A 19,536-nucleotide genomic window follows, 5' to 3' on the forward strand; every position below is an offset into this window, starting at 1 on the left:
CTAAAAGATAGCAGAAACGAGTCTGACTCTCGGTTGATCGGCCGGACTTTATAAAACAAAATTTTTTGGGTTGTCACATCATCCCCCCATTAGATGGAATTTCGTCTCGAAATTAGCTTTCCTAGTAGTACTATTGGGATTGTGCTCCTCTGATTGACAGAACACCCACTCATAGACTTGGGCAACTTTGCCCTAATGTCCACGATAGGATTCATACCTGGTCCATCTATCATTACCTCGTGTATACAAGTCGTATATAATTAAGATTAGTAAGACGGTCGGATGTGCGACTCTGCCTCAGGTTCACAACCAAACAAGAAACAGGAGATAGGGCGGAAACATACATTCTAAATCTGCATAATCATAATTATGTACCACCCTCGCGTATACACTTATTAGTGATAGGCGGGATATATTCGTCCTTAGCCTCTATGCTTGAACTTAATCTGATGGACGAGTGTTAGTTCGGGAAGGTCTGCTAAATATACGATGGTAAGGTTTCAGAGGACAAGGTACTCTTCGCATGAGTACTTCGGGGTTTAGAATACGAGGTAGACAATTCCGAGGTCTGGGTTAGGCTGTCGTTATGAATGATGAAAGTTTCGTGAATTTGACGGTCGAGGCGATGGAAACATATGAACTTAGTATGGTGAGGACCACACCAATCCATGACGAATGATGACAATAGACTCTTTACCGAAACAAAAGTTAAGCCGATTTGAAAGAAAAATTTGTTATATGACGGTGTATCCCAAGTGTGCTCGACAATGTACTCTGTGTAAATGTTCTATTGCTTTCCATTTTCCCTTGATATTTGTAACATACTGAAATTCAAGTATATCAATTTAACCCTTCTTTCTTTCTAAGTTGTCTTGTTTAGCCCTTAATAGTAGATCATGGCAAATGAGGATGCTGGGCGTACTGAAGAGTATGTTGCGCATACTCATGGGCGTGTTTAGAACGCGGACTGCACCCGGTACGCTGGGCGTAGCGGGTCCAGACTCAAAACCCTAAATGAGACTTGATCCCTATATAAAGAAAGCTATGGCCTTATCCTCAGCCACCATTTGAGAGAGTGAAACCCTAAACGAGAGCCAACCTTCGTTCTAAGCTTGTGTGTGAGTGTTCTTGAGCTAAAAGTGCCTTTGTGTGTTAGTGAAGAAGAAGAGAAGGTTCTTGTGAAGGATAGAAGTTGGAGTGCAAGCTTGGATCCGAGTTCTACAAAGGGAGGAGCTTCACTTGGAGGTAAAAAGCTCAGAGCTTTCCTTGTTTTTTGTTGATTTGTACTTCATGGACCAATTTTTAGGGTTTTTGGTCCCAAGGTGGAGACTTTATGAGCAAAAGGTCTCCATAAGATTAGACCTACTATATTTCAGAGTATTATGAGTTGAGGGTTCATAAAAATCCAATCTTGGATGTGAATATTAAGCTATGCATGAGATCTAGGCTTTATGAGGGAAGAGGAAAGGTGTTAGAGTGATTAGTGACCTTTACAGCCATGCAAAGGCTTAAGGGTTTCAACTTTATGGATTAAGTGACCTTAGAGAAGTCAGATCTGAAGTTTGGGTATATGTCTTAACCATTTAAGACCCAAAATCAAAAGGAGTATGAAACTGGGAGTTATGTGCGACGTAATCCTAGTATGCGCAGCGTAGGGGTCGCGTTCCCTAATCCTGTGAAGTCACCGGGTATGCCCGTCGTACAGATTTGGTACGCGCCGCGTAACCCGGAGGTTGAATTTTGTTGTCTTTTAGGGTTTAGTCAATGATTGGATCTTTGAGCCATAAGAGGGGTAAAATGGTCTTTTACCCTTCTGAGAGAACTTAGAGAGGGATTAGTCTAGCCTTTGAGAGTTGTATTGATTAGAGTAATTGTTCCGTGTGAATAGGCGAAGGCTAGACCAGTATTACTGAGTTCGAGATTTACCGAGTTACCCGAGGTGAGTCTTCTCACTATACTTTACCTAGAGTGGTAATTAGAGTTATGTGACAGAGTATGTTTTATGCAATTATATGATGTGATATCTATGTGATTCTGTGCTATGTGTGATTCAGAGTTTACAGAGTTAGGACCGAAAGGTCCAAATATTTAGGACCAGAGGGTCCACAGAGTTATGGGACTGGAGGGTCCCACTGAGACACTTTGACCAGAGGTTCATACAGAGTTATAGCCTCGAGTGGCTAATATGTGTTGTATGTGGTATTTTGGGGAACTCACTAAGCATTTATGCATACAGTGTTATGTGTTATGTGTTTCAGATACTAGTGACGATCGCGGGAAGGCGCCGACATGATCCGTACACACAGACAGAGGATTTTATTTGTGATCTTGGGGTATGTTTTATTTTGATGACAATTGTTGAACATGAGATTTGAGAATGTTAAATGATATTTATGTTATTCAAAAAATGAAAAATTGTTTTTTGAAAATTTACGTCGTTACAAGTTGGTATCAGAGTCTTGGTTTGAAGGATTCGGATGCACCTTCGGGCGTATCTGAACTCAAACTGAGGATTTGAAATTTTTTTCACAATAAAACAATTTTTCTAAAAGAGTAAAAGGTGTTGAAATGAGCAGAACAGAGCGGTGTGTACAGTTAGCCAGCACCCGAACGGTGATTTCCCAAAATACCCTTACATTATGTGTTATGAGATACGATATGATATGTTACGCATGCTAGAGTAGGCTAGGTACTCGTATTAGGACTAGAGTGGCCTGATTTGTGATGCCTTAGCCTAGGAGATTACTGCTACTGTGAGATGCCTGAGAGTGAGTAGGTAGCAGTGAGGAGATTACGAGAGGTCTGTTGGAGAGTAGCATGTGCATAACAAGATTAGAGTACTTGTGATCTGGGATCCTAGGAGGAGGACTTGGGGTGAATACTGATGCGGTGTGGACGGTAGTATAGGGCCTGTACTACTGAAGACACCGGATCAATGCGTAGTCCAAGAAAGAATCCTTAGGGTACTAGGGAGCAAGTATGGTTGAGTTATCGAGTGTGAGTACACTTGAGCAAGTCTTTGATATTTGTATGTTATATTTCAGAGGCATCATGGTTGGGGCATGCCACACGCTTGAGAGCAGCAGTGTCAGTGATGAGGAGATCTGCAGGTTGATTCATGAGGAGGTGGATGTGGTCATTCGAGCTGAGATACCAGAGATGTTTGGGTCTATCAAGACCATGCTGATCGAGAGTTTTGATGAATGGTACACTGCTCTTACTAATGCTGCTGTTGCTGCGGCCACCGCAGCCGTCGCTGCTGCCAGGCCGTAGGGGGTGACTCGTTGTTGTTCCGAGAGTTCAGCAACACAAAGCCACCAGAGTTTGATGGGACTCAGGATCCGATAGCTACGATGAGATGGATCTCTGACATTGAGGGGTGCTTCTACACGTGTTCATGTACGGAGCATCTGAGGGTACGGTTCCCGCTGAACCAGCTTTGCTTGGGAGCGAAGGACTGGTGGGAGTTTGTGACATCGCACTTCACTTCTGCAGAGCTTTCCGCGGTGACCTGGGAGAGGTTCACCGCTATGTTTCGAGATGAGTACGTTCCCCCGGTGGAAAGGGAACAATTTACCCAGGAGTTCTTAACCCTCAAGCAGGGTACTGAGTCTGTTACTACGATGACCAGGATGTTTCACGAGAGGGCGATGTTTTTCCCTGATCATGTGTCCATGGAGCAGGCACGCATGAGTCGATATATGAGTATATTGAGGAGAGACATTCGCGAGTTCGTGGAAAACTCGACGTACCGGACATTTTCCGAGCTTCAGGCAAATGCTCGGAAGAGGGAGATTGAGCTCGAGACTCAGGCCAGGGAGGAGGCGGAGTCTCAGGGGAGAGATCGGCGACCGACACAATCCCAGCCGGTATCCAAGCGGGCAAAGCCCGCCGATTCGAGATCAGGGAACCAGATTGGCCGCACTTATGGCAAGTGCGGCAAGATCCATGAGGGGATTTGTCGAGCAGGGTCTTGCTACAAGTGTGGAAAGGAGCGGCACATGGATAAGGATTGCCCCAAGGGATTTGCAGTGTGCTTCCACTGTAACCATATTAGCCATCGGAAGGCCGAGTGTCCACAGCTGCGGGGGTCGGAATAGGGAGCACCGCAGGGATCTGCCCTACTGTCGTACGAGCTACGGAGAGTCGGCCAGTGAAGGCCGAGGCTCCAAAGGCTCGCGGGAGTGCCTTCCAGTTGACAGCGGAGGAGGTCCGCACAACACCCGATGTTGTGGCTGGTATGTACTCTTTCATCTATTTATTTTGAGTTTGAGATATTATGCTTATTTTATGATATGCATAGGTATTTTCTTGTGATTTCTATACCTGCTTTGGTGTTATTTGACTTGGGTGCAAGTCGATCTTTTGTGTCGTTAGCCTTTATTCAGCACATCAGTATCTGTCAAGAGGCATTGAGTTGACCTCTACGAGTTTCCATAGCTGACGAGCGAGCGGTATATGCCACTGAGGTGATTCGAGGATGTGTACTCGAGATATTCGGTGTTGAGTTTTTGATAGATTTGGTTCCGATTGTGATGGGGGATGTCTGTGTTATAGTAGGCATGGACTGGTTGAACAGGTTTGGAGCGGTTATCGACTGTGAGCGACAGCTGGCGACCATACGAGACCCTAGTGGGGGAGTACTTATGGCGTACGGTGAGAGTGCCCATTCAGGGTCAACGTTTTGTTTGGATGCTAGAGCGAGGTAGAGTCTACAGCAGGGCTGTAGTGGGTTTGTGGCCTATGTGATGGACATACGCGTGGCCGCGGAGAGGTCGAGTTTGGTTGGTGATGTACCGATAGTGCGAGAGTTCCCAGGCGTTTTCCCCGAGGAGTTGTCGGGTGTGCCTCCTGAGAGGTAGGTGGAGTTTCGTTTCGATTTAGTCCCGAGAGTGACGCCTATCGCCAAGGCACCCTATCACCTTACGCCGCTAGAGATGCAGGAGTTATCCTCACAGCTTCAGGAGCTGCTGGGGAAGGGGTTTTTTCGACCTAGTAGCTCGCCGTGGGAAGCGCCGATCCTTTATGTCAAGAAAAAAGGATGGTCCACACCGGATGTGCATTGGTTACCGGGAGTTGAACAAGTTGACGGTCAATAACCGTTACCCCTTATCAAGGATCGATGATCTGTTCGATCAGTTGCATGGAGCGTCTTGGTTCTCCAAGATTGATTTGAGGTCTGGATATCATCAGATGAGAGTGGGGGATGAGGATATCCAGAAGACAGCGTTCATGGATCTCATGAACCAAGTGTGCAGGCCGATGTTGGATCGATCGATGATCGTGTTCATCGACGATATATTGGTGTACTCGAGATTTAGAGAGCAGCATGAGGAGCATTTGAGAGAGATTCTTGGAGTTTTGAGATCGGAGAGGCTTTACGCTAAATTTTCCAAGTGTGATTTTTGGTTACGAGAGGTCCAGTTCTTTGGGTATCTCGTTAATCAAAATGGCATATTGGTCGACCCGGAAAAGATTGAGGCGGTGATGAATTGGGAGGTGCCGAGATCCCCACCGAGATCAAGAGTTTTCTGCGGTTGGCCGGCTATTATCATAGATTTATCAGGGATTTCTCCAAGATTGTCGTTCCTCTCACTAGTTTGACACGGAAGGGTGTGGCTTTCAGATGGGGTCCAGAGCAACAGGCCTCATTTGAGACTCTTCGCCAGAGATTATGCAAGGCCCAGTGTTAGCCCTTCTGGAGGGGATGGAGGATTTTGTGGTGTATTATGATGCTTCGATATCGGGTTTGGGTGCGGTGCTTATGCAGAGAGGTCACGTGATAGCGTACGCATCGAGGCAGCTGAAGCCTTACGGGGTGAGATATCCCACCCACAATTTGGAGTTGGGAGTTGTGGTGTTCGCCCTCAAGATCTGGCGTCACTATTTGTATGGGGTTCGGTGTACCATATACACGGACCAAAAGAGCTTTAAGTATTTGATGGATCAGCCCAACCTAAATATGCGCCAGAGGAGATGGTTGGATGCGGTAAAGGATTATGATTGTGAGATCCTTGAGCCGTAGGGCGGAGAGTGCCCCGATACGAGACGTTTGTATGAGCTTGACGGTGACGACTCCGGTGTTGGATACCATTTGAGGGGCCCAGGAAGAGACTGTGAGACCGGAGAACCGCAAGAGAGAGCGGGTGATCAGGTAGATATCTGAGTTCGTTACCGATAGCCGAGGCTTATGACCTTTTAGGGTCGGATTTGGGTGCCGTTCGTGGGCAGGGCACGCACCATTCTGATGGAGGAGGCGCATAGATCGTGGTTCTCTATCCATCCTGGGGCCACTAAGATGTATTTGGATTTGAAAAGAGACTACTGGTGGCCCTGTATCAAGAGGGGTGTTGCGTGGTTCGTTGAGAGGTGCTTGACCTGTCGCAAGGTTAAGGCCGAGCACCGGCGTCCGCATGGAAAGTTGCAGCCACTTGAGATTCCCTAGTGGAAGTGGGAACATATTCCTATGGATTTTATCACCAAATTGCCAAGGACCGCGAGAGGTGTCGATGCAATTTGGGTGATCATCGACCGGCCGATCAAGAGCGCTCACTTTCTTGCTATCAGACGATTCAGACGATCGAGGACATGCTTCGAGCATGTGTGTTGGACTTCGGAGGAAGTTGGGACACGTATTTTCCGTTGGCTGAGTTTTCCTATAACAACAGCCACCATTCGAGTATTGGTATGCTTCCCTTCAAGTTGTTGTATGGGAGGAGGTGTCAGACTCCCATCTGTTGGGGAGAGGTAGGGCAGCACTGAGATAGTGCTTCAGACGATAGAGCAGATACAGCAGGTCAGATAGAGGTTGTTGACAGCTCAGAGTCGCCAGAAGAGTTATGCGGATAGGCGACGGTCCGAGCTTGAGTTCTAGGTGGGAGACTTCGTACTCCTGAAGGTGTCTCCTTGGAATTGAGTGATCCGATTCTGGAAGAGGGGCAAGCTGGGACCCCGGTACATTGGTCCTTTCAGGGTGACAACTAGGGTGGGCAGGGTAGCATACCGTTTGGAGCTACCTGCAGAGCTGAGCCAGATTCATGATACCTTCCACGTGTCTCAGTTGAGGAAGTGTATTACCGACGAGATGACAGTTGTACCGCTAGAGGACATTCAGGTGGATGCGAGCCTGAATGATGTTGAGAGGCCAATCATGATTGTGGATTGAAAGATCAAGGTTCTGAGGAACAAGGACGAGCCCCTAGTTCAGGTCCATTAGCAACATCGAAGAGGGTCTGAGCTGACTTGGGAGACGGAGTCAGAGATGCAGGAGCAGCATCCGGAGTTGTTTGCGGCATGAGACTTCGAGGGAAAAGTCTGGTTCTAGTGGGGGAGAATTGTAACATCCTGAAATTCAGGTATATCTATTTAACCCTTCCTTCTTTCTAAGTTGTCTTGTTTAGCCCTTAAAAGTAGATCATGGAAAATGAGTACGTTGGGCGTACTGAAGTGTACGCTGCGCATACTCATGGGCGTGTTTTGAACGTGGACTCCACCCGGTACGCTGGGCGTAGCGGGTCCATACTCAAAACCCTAAATGAGACTTGAGCCCTATATAAAGAAAGTTATGGCCTTATCCTCAGCCACCATTTGAGAGAGTGAAACCATAAAAGAGAGCCAACCTTCATTCTAAGCTTGTGTATGAGTGTTCTTGAGCTAAAAGTGCCTTTGTGTATTAGTGAAGAAGAAGAGGAGGTTCTTGTGAAGGCTAGAAGTTAGAGTGCAAGCTTGGATCTGAGTTCTACAGAGGGAGGAGCTTCACTTGGAGGTAAAAAGCTCAAAGCTTTTCTTTTTATTGTTGATTTGTGCTTCATGGACCAATATTTAGGGTTTTTGGTCCAAAGTTGGAGACTTTATGAGCAAAAGGTCTCCATAAGCTTCGATCTACTATATTTCAGAGTATTATGAGTTGAGGGTTCATAAAAATCCAATCTTGGATGTGAATATTAAGCCATGCATGAGATCTAGGCTTTATGAGGGAAGAGGAAAGCAGTTAGAGTGATTAGTGACCTTTACAACCATGCAAAGGCTTAAAGGTTTCAACTTTATGGATTAAGTGACCTTAGAGAAGTCAGATTTGAAGTTTCGGTATATGTCTTAACCATTTAAGACGCAAAATCAAAAGGAGTATGAAACTGGGAGTTATGCGGGGCGTAATCCCAGTACGTGCAGCGTAGGGGGTCGCGTTCCCTGATCCTATGAAGTCGCCGGGTAATCTAGAGGGTTTACTTTTGTTGACTTTTAGGGTTTAGTCAATGATTGGATCTTTGAGCCATAAGAGGGGTAAAATGGTCTTTTACCCTTCTGAGAGACCTTAGAGAGGGCTTAGTCTAGCCTTTGAGAGTTGTATTGATTAGAGTAATTGTTCCATGTGATTAGCCGAAGGCTAGACCAGTATTACCGAGTTACCCGAGGTGAGTCTTCTCACTATACTTTACCTAGAGTGGTAATTAGAGTTATGTGACAGAGTATGTTGTATGCTATTATATTATGTGATATCTATGTGATCTTGTGCTAGGTGTGATTCAGAGTTTACAGAGTTAGGACCGAAAGGTCCACAGAATTAGGACCAGAGGGTCCATAGAGTTACGGGACTAGAGAGTCCCACTAAGACACTTTGACCAGAGGGTCATACAGAGTTGTAGCCTCGAGTGGCTAATATGTGTTGTATGTGGTATTTTGGGGAACTCACTAAGCATTTATGCTTACAGTGTTATGTGTTATGTGTTTCAGGTACTAGTGACGATCGCGGGAAGGCGTCGACATGATCCGTACACACAGACAGAGGATTTTATTTGTGATCTTGGGATATGTTTTATTTTGATGACAATTTTTGAACATGAGATTTGAGAATGTCAAATGATATTTATGTTATTCAAAAAATGAAAAATTGTTTTTCAAAATTTACGTCGTTACAATATTAACACTGCCACAAATCGTACCGCGATAAGTGAGTACTAATAGTGCAGTGGTTTGATAACTAGTGTTGATATCTATATTATGATCCTCCTCATTACCACTATGATCGCATGACATATACAAGTTATGTATAATTAAGATTAATAAGACGGTCGACTGAGTAACTCTGCCCCAAACCCACAACCAAACAAGGAATAGGAATTTAGGTGGAATCACTCACTCTGAGTCTGCAACATCTCAGCTATACACAACCATGATGTATAAACTAAGCCATCATAGCTTCCCTGAACGGATATTTAGTTCCTTTGTGAATGTTGTGACTTGTTCAGATGAGTGAGTTTATATAATTACTTTTAAATGTTTTCCCCAACTTTTAATCTTATATAAATATAAATTAATTTTTAAAGCAATTCTTAATTTGAAGACGTACCGCTGGTCGCTGGGGACTCCGAGGTTGCTTCTACTGCGGTGATCAGCAGAATCCTTCCATCCGCGCTTGAGTTCCTCACTATAGAGCAGTCCCTCTTGTAATTTCGTGTCTCACCACAGCCATAGCAGGCCTGGTTTACATCTATCCCGGGGACTTGGGAGATCAGTTGTGCTGGTGCCCTGCAGAACCGGGCAGTGTGCCCCTTCCTGGGGAAATTCAAGCATTTTATTTCCCGACATACTCCGATGTGGTGGTAATTACAACCATCACACTTCGGGAGAGTTCCAGCATATCCACTGGCAGGTGCTGGAGTAACAGGTGTTATGGCGGCGTAGATAGTACCCATTTGTTGCTCCTGCGGGGTTTCCTGGGTTGTTCGCCCTTTCCTCTTTTTCCCCGACGTTCGTTTATGGTCTCCTCCCTTCGATGGCTTGGGAACAGGGACCACCACGCCATGGCGGACTCCATGGTCAATGAGTCGCTGGGCCAGGCATTTGGCGCTATCAAATGTAGTTGGGTTAGAAGACAGTATATCTCCTTGAATCGGGGTAGATAAACCCCAAATGTACCTTTCTATCTCAGGGCATAGTGCTGCTAGATCGCTAAACCTGTCAGTGTAGGTCACTATGTCTGAGCCGACTATGGTATGCTCCCATAGTTCTTATTCCAACTTTTGAACTTCGCCCCTTGGGCAATATTCTTCCAACATCAACTCTTTTAGGTTTTCCCAACCTAATGAGTTAGCCACTGATAGGGTCAGTGACTTAACATGGCTATTCCACCATGTCAGGGCTCTGTCGGAGAAGGTGCAGGAAGCAAACTTAACTTTGCTCCCTTCTAGGCACGAACAGATTGCGAAGACCAAATCTATTTTCTCAAACCATCACATCAGAGTAATGACTGAACCATTTCCATTAAAGGATTTGGGTTTGCAGTTCATGAATTCCTTATACGAACACTCCCTTGGGAGTCCGTGAGTAACTCTGGGGTTTGATAAGTGGGTACCGCTACCAGATCCGTTGGTACCACTTTAACTAGTGTGAGCTAAAGGAGCTGCTACTGCGGCTAATATCGTTGCTTGGATAGCAGCAGGATCGAATTGAGGAGGAGGTAGTGGAGTTTGAGTTGGAGTTATCAGAGTAGTGAGTTTTTTCGATCTACGAGGAGGCATCTTTGCTAAAAAGAATACAAAGATGAGACATAAATAAGTCTATAGCGGTGGATATAAGCCGAAAGCTGAAAGACTAAATTATCCTAGTTCTGAGTGTATCTGGTTTTGACTTTCATAGGGTTCTGGAAACAATTAATAAAAGAGTCTTATATAAAATAAACTTTATGAATCAGAAGTGGCTATCCTCGAATGAATCTCTATGAATTGAATAACTGACACTGGCCGCATGAAAAGAAATAATTCTAACACATAGTTTCAGTAGTGTATCCACTAGCTCACTAAGTCAAGTAGGGTAATTAGTTATTAGTGTGACGTGTAAGACGTTTTAGTTTCTCTGGTTGATCACTTCTTGGAAATCTCTCCTCGTTTCTCCTTGTCTCCTCTACTGATTGCCATGATGGAGTGGTTACACCTATCTAGCTTTGTCGTGCGAGGATGGAAGCGTCTAAAGAATCTATGAGATTAAGGGTAACATTGTGGGGTGATCCTTATCGGGTCCTCCTATAATTGCGCAATGTATACAAGTTGTATATAATTTAAGATTAAATAGACCTTCGAATAAGTGATCCTACTCCAACACCACAACCAAACAAGGAGCAGGTAGTGAAGCATAGATCACAAATTTTGAGTCTATAAAATCTCAATTATATAAAACCTTGGAAGTATACACTCCGAAATCATAGACCTACCAGAAGGGTCTTTTATGTTCTCACATAAGTTATTTATAGTGCCTAAAATACTCCTATAGTATTTTAATGTAATGAACTTGGTATGTTTTAAACTTATTGTTGTCTTATAGTATCATAAAATACTCCCATAGTATTCTAATTTTTTGTTCTGATCCTAAAATCCCTTGAATAGTGTTAGGTAAGTTTTAAGACTGTTGCAACACCACATCACTCCCAAACACATGTCGTTCATCTCAAATGAATATAGTTGATCAGACTATATTGATCCCAAATATGATTACATAACTGTCCAGGTTTGACCACAGTGTTCAACCTTTAAATACTTCTATTTGGTTCTTCTTGTGATACTTGTTCTAGAATATATATATATATATATATATATATATATATATATATAAGCACGTATGTACACTTTTATAAAGTATAGTTATATTCTTAAAATATATGCCCCATTATATTCATAGTTGTATATCTTTTATCGGTTGATATACTTAGTTCACTATAAACAATGCTCTGATACCAATCTGTCACACCCCCAAACCGGAACGGCGGAAACGTTCAGGGGCGGAGGACGTCATGTTTAGTATCACAACACATGTATCATAGCAATCATAGTAACAAAAACCCATTGTATTAATATTGAAGTGTTTACAAGTAGTGATTCACAAAAGATTGAATCCAAAAGTAAATAACAAAAGAAGACATGAAGCTACTATACTTCATCTTCTAAATCCCAGCGCGCGTACCTGACTACTAGTTCCCAGAGAATACAAGTTATTTTGAAAGAGTAGATCAACATTTAAGCTGGTGAGTTCATAAGATTTTAGTGATGTAAAGTAAGTTGAAAGTTCTCTTAGAAAAGTTCGCCTGTTCCTCCAGAAGATCCTATATCTTCTGATATGATGAAAGTTAAGTAAAAATGGCTCTACAATCCTTTCTATGAGTACTAAATGGATACAAGTTATATAAAAACCCAGAGAAAACAAACAATAGATTGTGTGTATCTGCCCTAAGCCCAGAACCAAACAAGGAACTAGAAATGAGGCGGAAGTCACACATCCTATTGTTTATTAGGTCTTCGTTTTATATAACCCTGGTGTATTCACTTGGTACTCACGGAGTTAACTGTAATAGTTTCTTTATATTTGATGAAAACATTCTTTAATAAAAACCCTTATTTCCTTTAGATAAAAATAGTAACCACAATAGTTCCTTCTATAATCTTTTAGTTTATACTAGTTATATATAATCTAATATCGAACAGATAGTTAATTGTGTGAATCTGCCCTAAGCCCAAAACCAAACAAGGAACAGGAAGTAAGGCGGAAAGCACACATCCAACTGCCTATCAGATATTAAGTATATATAACTCTGATGTATAAACTAAGGTATTATGGAATTAACCACTAAAGGTCCTTTAAGTTATACTGGTTTAATAAAATGGATTAAACCCTTTTACTGATAAGTTTCTAGTTTAGTCTACTACCTGTTCTATCTGGAAAGTATGCTTTTGTACTAGAAAACGGTGTATTGAATTTGTATATTATGACCCGACCTATACGTGGTACTCCTTATGATTACTTGGTGTATACGGAATATATATATATATATATATATATATATATATATATATATATATATAACTAAGATCGGAAAGATAGTAGACTGGGTGCATCTGCTCTAAGCCCACAACCAAAAAAGGAACAAGAAATGAAGCAGAAAGCACACACTCTACTGTCTACCGGACCCGATAAGTATATATCCCTAATGTATGCACTAAGGAATCATAAAGTTAGCATTATAGGCCCCTTTCTAAGTGAATGTACTAAGACTCGACTGTACTGTTTGTCTTTTGTAAGTTTTCCCAAGTTAAGACTATCTTTACTAGAAAATAGTTTGCATTACTTTTTATGGGAGAAGATCACCATATGAATGTAATGGGAAAATGAAAGTATTCAGTAATATTGTATAAGTAATTACTGAATCACTGACTACCTTAAAACTAGCTTGTTAATTAAGGTTTAAAATGTGAAATGATTGTAATCATACTAATACGACACGTGTTTAACACGACGACCTAATGGCGCCGAAACTGATGTGACATTTGTCACCCGTAGATTTGTAATTCCCACTGTAGCTAGCAACAAGGTATGGGGTGTCAATCTCATATAGATCAATACACAAATTCATGCTCTCCCTCCAGGAGACTCTATTTACAAAACGCAACCTAACAAGTACATTGCTAAGTCGTGAAGTAGTGGTTTCACATTATTGTTATCTTGTTCTTGTTATAGTATGTTCCTTCTGTTCTAGTGTATAGTATGTTCCTCCCTGTTTCTTGTTATAGTATATTGAACTCCTAAACTATATCTATTATAGTTTACTAGTGTGTTTACTTGGACTGATATTGACTTGAATAAAAGACTCATTTATCTACTAAGTTATGATTGTACTTTAAAAACGATGTTTTATAAATAATAAAGCAACATAACTTTAAAAGAGTTTTTGAAATGGTTTTGATCACTTATAAGTATAAGAAATCCTTTGAATATGATAGTTATCACAAATAACATTTACACAATTATCATTATGTTCAACCTGTATTCCCCCCTTAAAAGCATTTAAAACAGTTTAAAAGATTGATTATAAGGGTATGAACTCACCTTATGTGGGTGATTTAATTGCAGATTCATGTAAGGATGAGAAGTCCCACGAATGAAGTCCCGAGACACAAACGAGGCCTAAATGACATATAATGGCATATATTGGCATGAATTTAGTGTTTAAAAGCAACTAACATGCAAGGAAACACCCTTGGGGACTTGGACTAAGTGTTAGAATCACATGTGATTCACTAAATGGAGTATACGGCCACACCATGGAGTGTACGGCCTAGGGGTGTACGGCCATGGAGTGTACGGCCGTACACTCATGGTAAAACATGAACAAGAGGGTGTTTGAACCATGGGTAAGCTTGTGGGTCTTTTGATCAACAAGAATATGAACTAAGTTCTCATTTTGGAGGGCCTTTTGGAGTGTTTTGAGGTGTGTACGGCCGTACACTCTTTTTGTTCTTGTAAAATGGGCGTTTCTATGGTGTTTGTAACAACGTAGTTTTCAAAACAAATTTTTTTCATTTTTCAACAACCAAATTACATTTAAAAACATTCTCAAATGGTTATTTCACCATTGTTATTACTCAAAACATATTCCCAAGATCATAAACAAATATCCACTCTGTGTGTACGGTTCATGCCAGCGCCTTCTCACGGTCCTCGCTAGTACCTGAAACACATAACACAACAACTGTAAGCATAAATGCTTAGTGAGTTCCCTAAAATACCGCATACAACACATATGCCACTCGAGGCTATAGCACGACCCTCCGGTCGTTGTGTCTCAGCGGGAGCCTCCAGTCCCATAGCTCGTTGGACCCTCTGGTCCGGTCATAGCTCGTTAGGCCCTCTGGCCTGGTCTGTATTGTTGGACCCTCCTGTCCGGTCTATAAAATCATACAACATACATATATCACATAGCACATAATCTCATACTTAGCACATAAGACCCCCTGGTCAACACATAATACCACTCTAGGTAACGTATAGTGAGAAGACTCACCTCGGATATCTCGGTAAATCTCTGACTCGGTAGAAATAGTGTCTAGCCTCCGCCTAATCACATAAAGTAAATACTCTCATAAATATAATCCTCGAGACTAGACTCAACCCTCTCTTAGCACCCTCAGAAGGGTAAAAGACCATTTTACCCCTCTCTTGACACAAAGGCCCCATTGTTGACCAAACCCTAAAAGTCAACAAAAGTCAACAGTCAAACTTTGATCCGACTCGGCGAGTTCATGCGAGTTCTCTGAATCCTTTTAAACCTCTCAGACACGACGAGTTCCCTCTTCACTCGTCGAGTTACTTAGCAACGAATCGCGGGGCAACCCCTACTCGACTCGTCAAGTCTACTTATGGACTCGGCGAGTTGCTCCTATGACAACATTCATCTGACATTTTGAGGTCAGATCTGCTCCTCCAATCCATAGATCTAGCTTCCCTATAGTCCATAATCTCATAAAGGTCAAATCTTGGGCCCTCATGCAAGGTCCTCTATGCTCATTTGAGTGCAATCCCTCATTTCATGAAAACTCTAGCTCATTATCCCAAGAGGAAGGCATAAAGCCGAATGGAAGGGATCCTCTGGACCTCTTAGGGTCCAGGTCTATGAATCATTTCACCATGGGACCTCTCTTACTCTAGATCCAAGCTAAATAAAGCATGAAGAGACCCTAAATTCAATCATAACAACAAAATACGAGAATGGACTCGAGTTTATACCTCAAAGATGATGATTCAAGCTAAAAGCTCTCTGGAATGAAGTCCTCTTGCCCCCTTCTTGCTGGAAACCCTTTCCTCCTTAGCTAAATCACACCACAAATGAACAAGGAGCTTTAATTCTCTCACAACGCGCTCAAGATCGAAAGGGATACTCTCTGAGCAGGTAGTTGCAAATGGAGGCTATAAAGCCCTTTAAATAGGGCTCAGACCCGGGGAATTAGGGCTTCATTAAACAGCACAGACTCGCCGAGTCCACTAGTCGACTCGCCGAGTCCGGTCATTAACTCAGATGGAGAATCGCGACTCTACTCGGCGAGTCTAAGCATCAACTCGCCGAGTCCCTCTCAAAATCTCCAAAATAAATGAATAAATAATGTACCTGGAAATCCGGATGTTACAGTGTTAAACAAGAGTTCCTAACGCATACTAAGCATATGGAAAGGATACTTACGATTTGGAAGCTTGAAGGGGGTTCACGGCCACCAAGAACAAGTGTGTGTTCTTGATGAAAGATGAAGATCTTGAAGTTCTACCCAAAAAGATGATTTTCATGGATGAATCATGAGATGATACATAACTAGGGAATATATCAAGAAGGGTAGAAGGATCACTTACGATTTTAGAGGATTAGGATGAAGAATCTTGATGATACTTGAGAGAGAACCAATTTTCTAGACTTGGGAGTATGAAAAGTGAGAAGAAATGAATGAATATCTTATATATGGGCAAGGATGTACGGTCACCTTGAGTGTACGGCCGTACACACCTCTTGATGGTGTGTATGGCTTGAATACAACTTGATGAACTGAAGATAACATATCCCTACACCCAATCCTTAGGTGTACAAGGATTAGAACTAATAAAGCGATCCTTAACATTGCTAAAAGATAGTAGAAATGAGTCTGACTCTCGGTCGTTCGGTTGGACTTTATAAAACAATTTTTTTTGGGTTGTCACACAAAGGCAAAGGCAAAACGTCGGATTCAGATGAGTTGAAAGAAATGGAGGCCGACATGAAGGGTATAAAAGATAGAAGGGACAAGATTTTGCAAATTGCTTCTAAAAGAGAGCTTCGGAAACAAATGGACAGTGACATGCGAGTACTATTGTTGGACACGTCGTATATGACCGGGGACGAGCTTCAAGTTGTTTTGGCAATGAAGGGGGAAGTGAAAAAACGTTACGCAAATCGTAACTAATTTCTAGTTTTTTTTGTTTAAGTTTTTAATCGTTTGGTGTGCATGTGTGTGTGTGTGTTTTTTTTAATAAGTTGTAGGTTTTATGTTTCTAATCTGCTTTTCTAATTTTTAGGTTGTTTTTTTTAAGTTAAGCAATGTATGGTATTTGTATTTTTAATTAATAAAATATTATCTTTTTAAAATTATGTTTTTTATTAAAAAAGAAGTTTTATTAAATTAAAATGGTTAAAAAAACAAAAAGAAAAAAAGAAAATAAAAATATGGCACCAAACGGGTGTGGCAAGAAACCACACTTGTATGGTAAAAATGACATGATGTTTTTGTGGCAGTAAAAGGATTATGGTTTCAATAGCACCACTGCCTCAGCCCTAATTGGTCGAGTTTCACCGGGTCACATCCAAGAGGTTCAACCGGTGGGGATAACCCAAATTTTAAAACATTAGATATAAGACTCAATTACATATAAATAATATCCTTTTACAAAAAATCATAAGTTTCTTAATTTGTTAGTGACGTGGAAAGTTCATGTGACTTTAATTTCTTACGTCGTTGGTATCATAGTTATATAAAATAATTTTTATGTTCTTTTATTATATTTTTTAATGTTTATTTTGTTAAAATTTATATTAATCTCTATATTATTATTAAATTAAAAAAACTTTGTTATTTAAAGACAAAACCAAAGATGCTTAAAAGCATTACCATGATGGCAAGTAGTTCGTTGGTTCCATGAGAGGGCCAACCCAACCTCCTCTTTATATAGGAAGCGTAACTTAGAGAGAACCAGAGTCTCCCTGTTTCCACTTCGACCCATACCCTTTCATTACACACATTCAAAACCCTAATCATTCCCTCTTTTTCTTCCATTTTACTTTCAGAATGCGCTTCCATTCCTCTTCTTCTTCTTCTTGATTTCATTCTCATTTTCATTTCGATTGATTGATATTATGGATGCAGTTTACACAAGCTACAGAGGCAAATGCAATCCGTCGTTTTCCTCCTCTTTGCTCGACGAGATCTACCGCTCCATCGACGAAAGAGACGATGAAGAATCGACGTCTTTTAGAGAAAACATACGAAAAAAACAGAGCAAATTTGGAGGAAGCAAGTCAAGTAACAGTTGTTTTGAAAATCATGATGATGAACGACGAGCATGTTTGATTCAGAACTGGATGGCGAATAAAGTATGCGAAAAACCGGTGGTTGGGAGAAGATCAACGGCGGATATCGAAAGAAGCTCGATGCGAAGTGAACGTGAATCAGTTTGCTTTAATTCGAGCTCTAGCTCATGTGATTCGAGCTATGGTGGAGCTTTTTCTTCGTCGGAAGTCGACTCAATGAACGGAGTTCTATTTAAACCTAAACCTATCCGTACAAGCGGCTATCAACAAGAAGAAGACTCGCAACAAAAGGTTAAACACGAAGGTAAATTCGCGAAAACGAAATTAAAAGCATTGAAGATCTACAGTGATCTGAAGAAGGTGAAGCAGCCGGTTTCTCCGGGAGGTCGGTTAGCTACTTTTCTAAATTCACTCTTAACTACAGGAAACACGAAAAAACCAAAGACTTCCTCTGCCTCCACCGCCGCCGCCGTCTCCGGAGGATACGCGGAGGCGGCGAGGAGTCATTTAGACAGAAAATCAAAGTCGGCCAACGCGTCTACCTGTTCATCAGCATCTTCATTTTCACGTTCATGTTTAAGCAACACTCCATCGTCGAGGGGAAAGTTGAGCAACGGCATGACAAGGTCGGTGAGATTTTATCCGGTGAGCGTGATTGTCGACGAAGATTGTCAGCCATGTGGACACAAATCACTCCAGAAAGAAGAAACTCAATTCGCTAAAAAATCAATCCCGAAAGAGCTTAAACTCAACTCGAGTGAAAACAACCGCCACATTCAAGAAGCTGCAAGGAATTTGTTGAAGGAGTACCAAAAGAAGGTCGAATGTAAATCTGATTCAATAAGAAGTAACGTAGACATGAAAGATGTCGAAGATGAAGATCTATCCGATGATGGCAAAAGTGACTCGAGCTCTGATCTCTTCGAGCTTGATAATTTCTACTCAATCGGGATGCACAAGTATCAAGAAGAATTGCCAGTATACGAGACGACTCATTTTGATACCAATCGAGCCATTGCTAATGGACACTTCATGCAATCATCATAAATCTAAAGAAAGAAACAGAAACAGAAACCTCATTTTGTTTTAATGTCGGGTTGGTTTATTAACAAGGTAGATATAGCTGCAATTGTGCACATTCTGTGTTTGTTGTGATTGTATGTATAGACTTATGAAAAATGACACCTTATTTATGATTTCTTTCAGTCAAATTGCAATAGAGTTATTGTTATCGAAAATTTTGATTTTGATAGCGTATTTTTTTGTATTTTTTTTAATTAGATCGTTATATTTATAATTTTGTTGCAACAGATTCTCTCTATTTTTTGGGTAACCAATTTGCCCAAATTATAATAAAGTCATTAAGTTTATATATATATATATATATATATATATATATATATATATATATATATATATATATATATATATATATATATATATATATATATATATATATATATATATATATATTGACACCATGTTTCTTTTCTCAGTTACGTCTTATATTTATAATTTTATTACAATGTTAACAAATTGATCGGTTACCATCAATCTAGCAGGTCATAATAATTTTGTTGCAATGTCAACCAATTGACTGATTATCAACCTAACAACTTAACGATTGTATAACAAGCAAAAGAATACCCCTAAAAGGATAATCAAAAGCA

At 41.4% G+C, this 19,536-nt stretch overlaps 1 protein-coding gene across 1 annotated transcript; it reads left to right on the top strand.

Annotated features, from left to right (window-relative positions):
* Positions 1-17,452: 17,452 nt before the first annotated feature.
* Positions 17,453-19,123, top strand: LOC111882112 (protein BIG GRAIN 1-like A). Its single transcript, XM_023878480.3, has one exon. The coding sequence runs from the start codon at positions 17,693-17,695 to the stop codon at positions 18,911-18,913; it is 1,221 nt and encodes a 406-aa protein (XP_023734248.1). The 5' UTR covers positions 17,453-17,692; the 3' UTR covers positions 18,914-19,123.
* Positions 19,124-19,536: the final 413 nt, after the last annotated feature.

This window comes from Lactuca sativa, chromosome 1 (genome assembly GCF_002870075.4).
Source record: "Lactuca sativa cultivar Salinas chromosome 1, Lsat_Salinas_v11, whole genome shotgun sequence".
Lineage (NCBI taxonomy): Eukaryota > Viridiplantae > Streptophyta > Magnoliopsida > Asterales > Asteraceae > Lactuca > Lactuca sativa.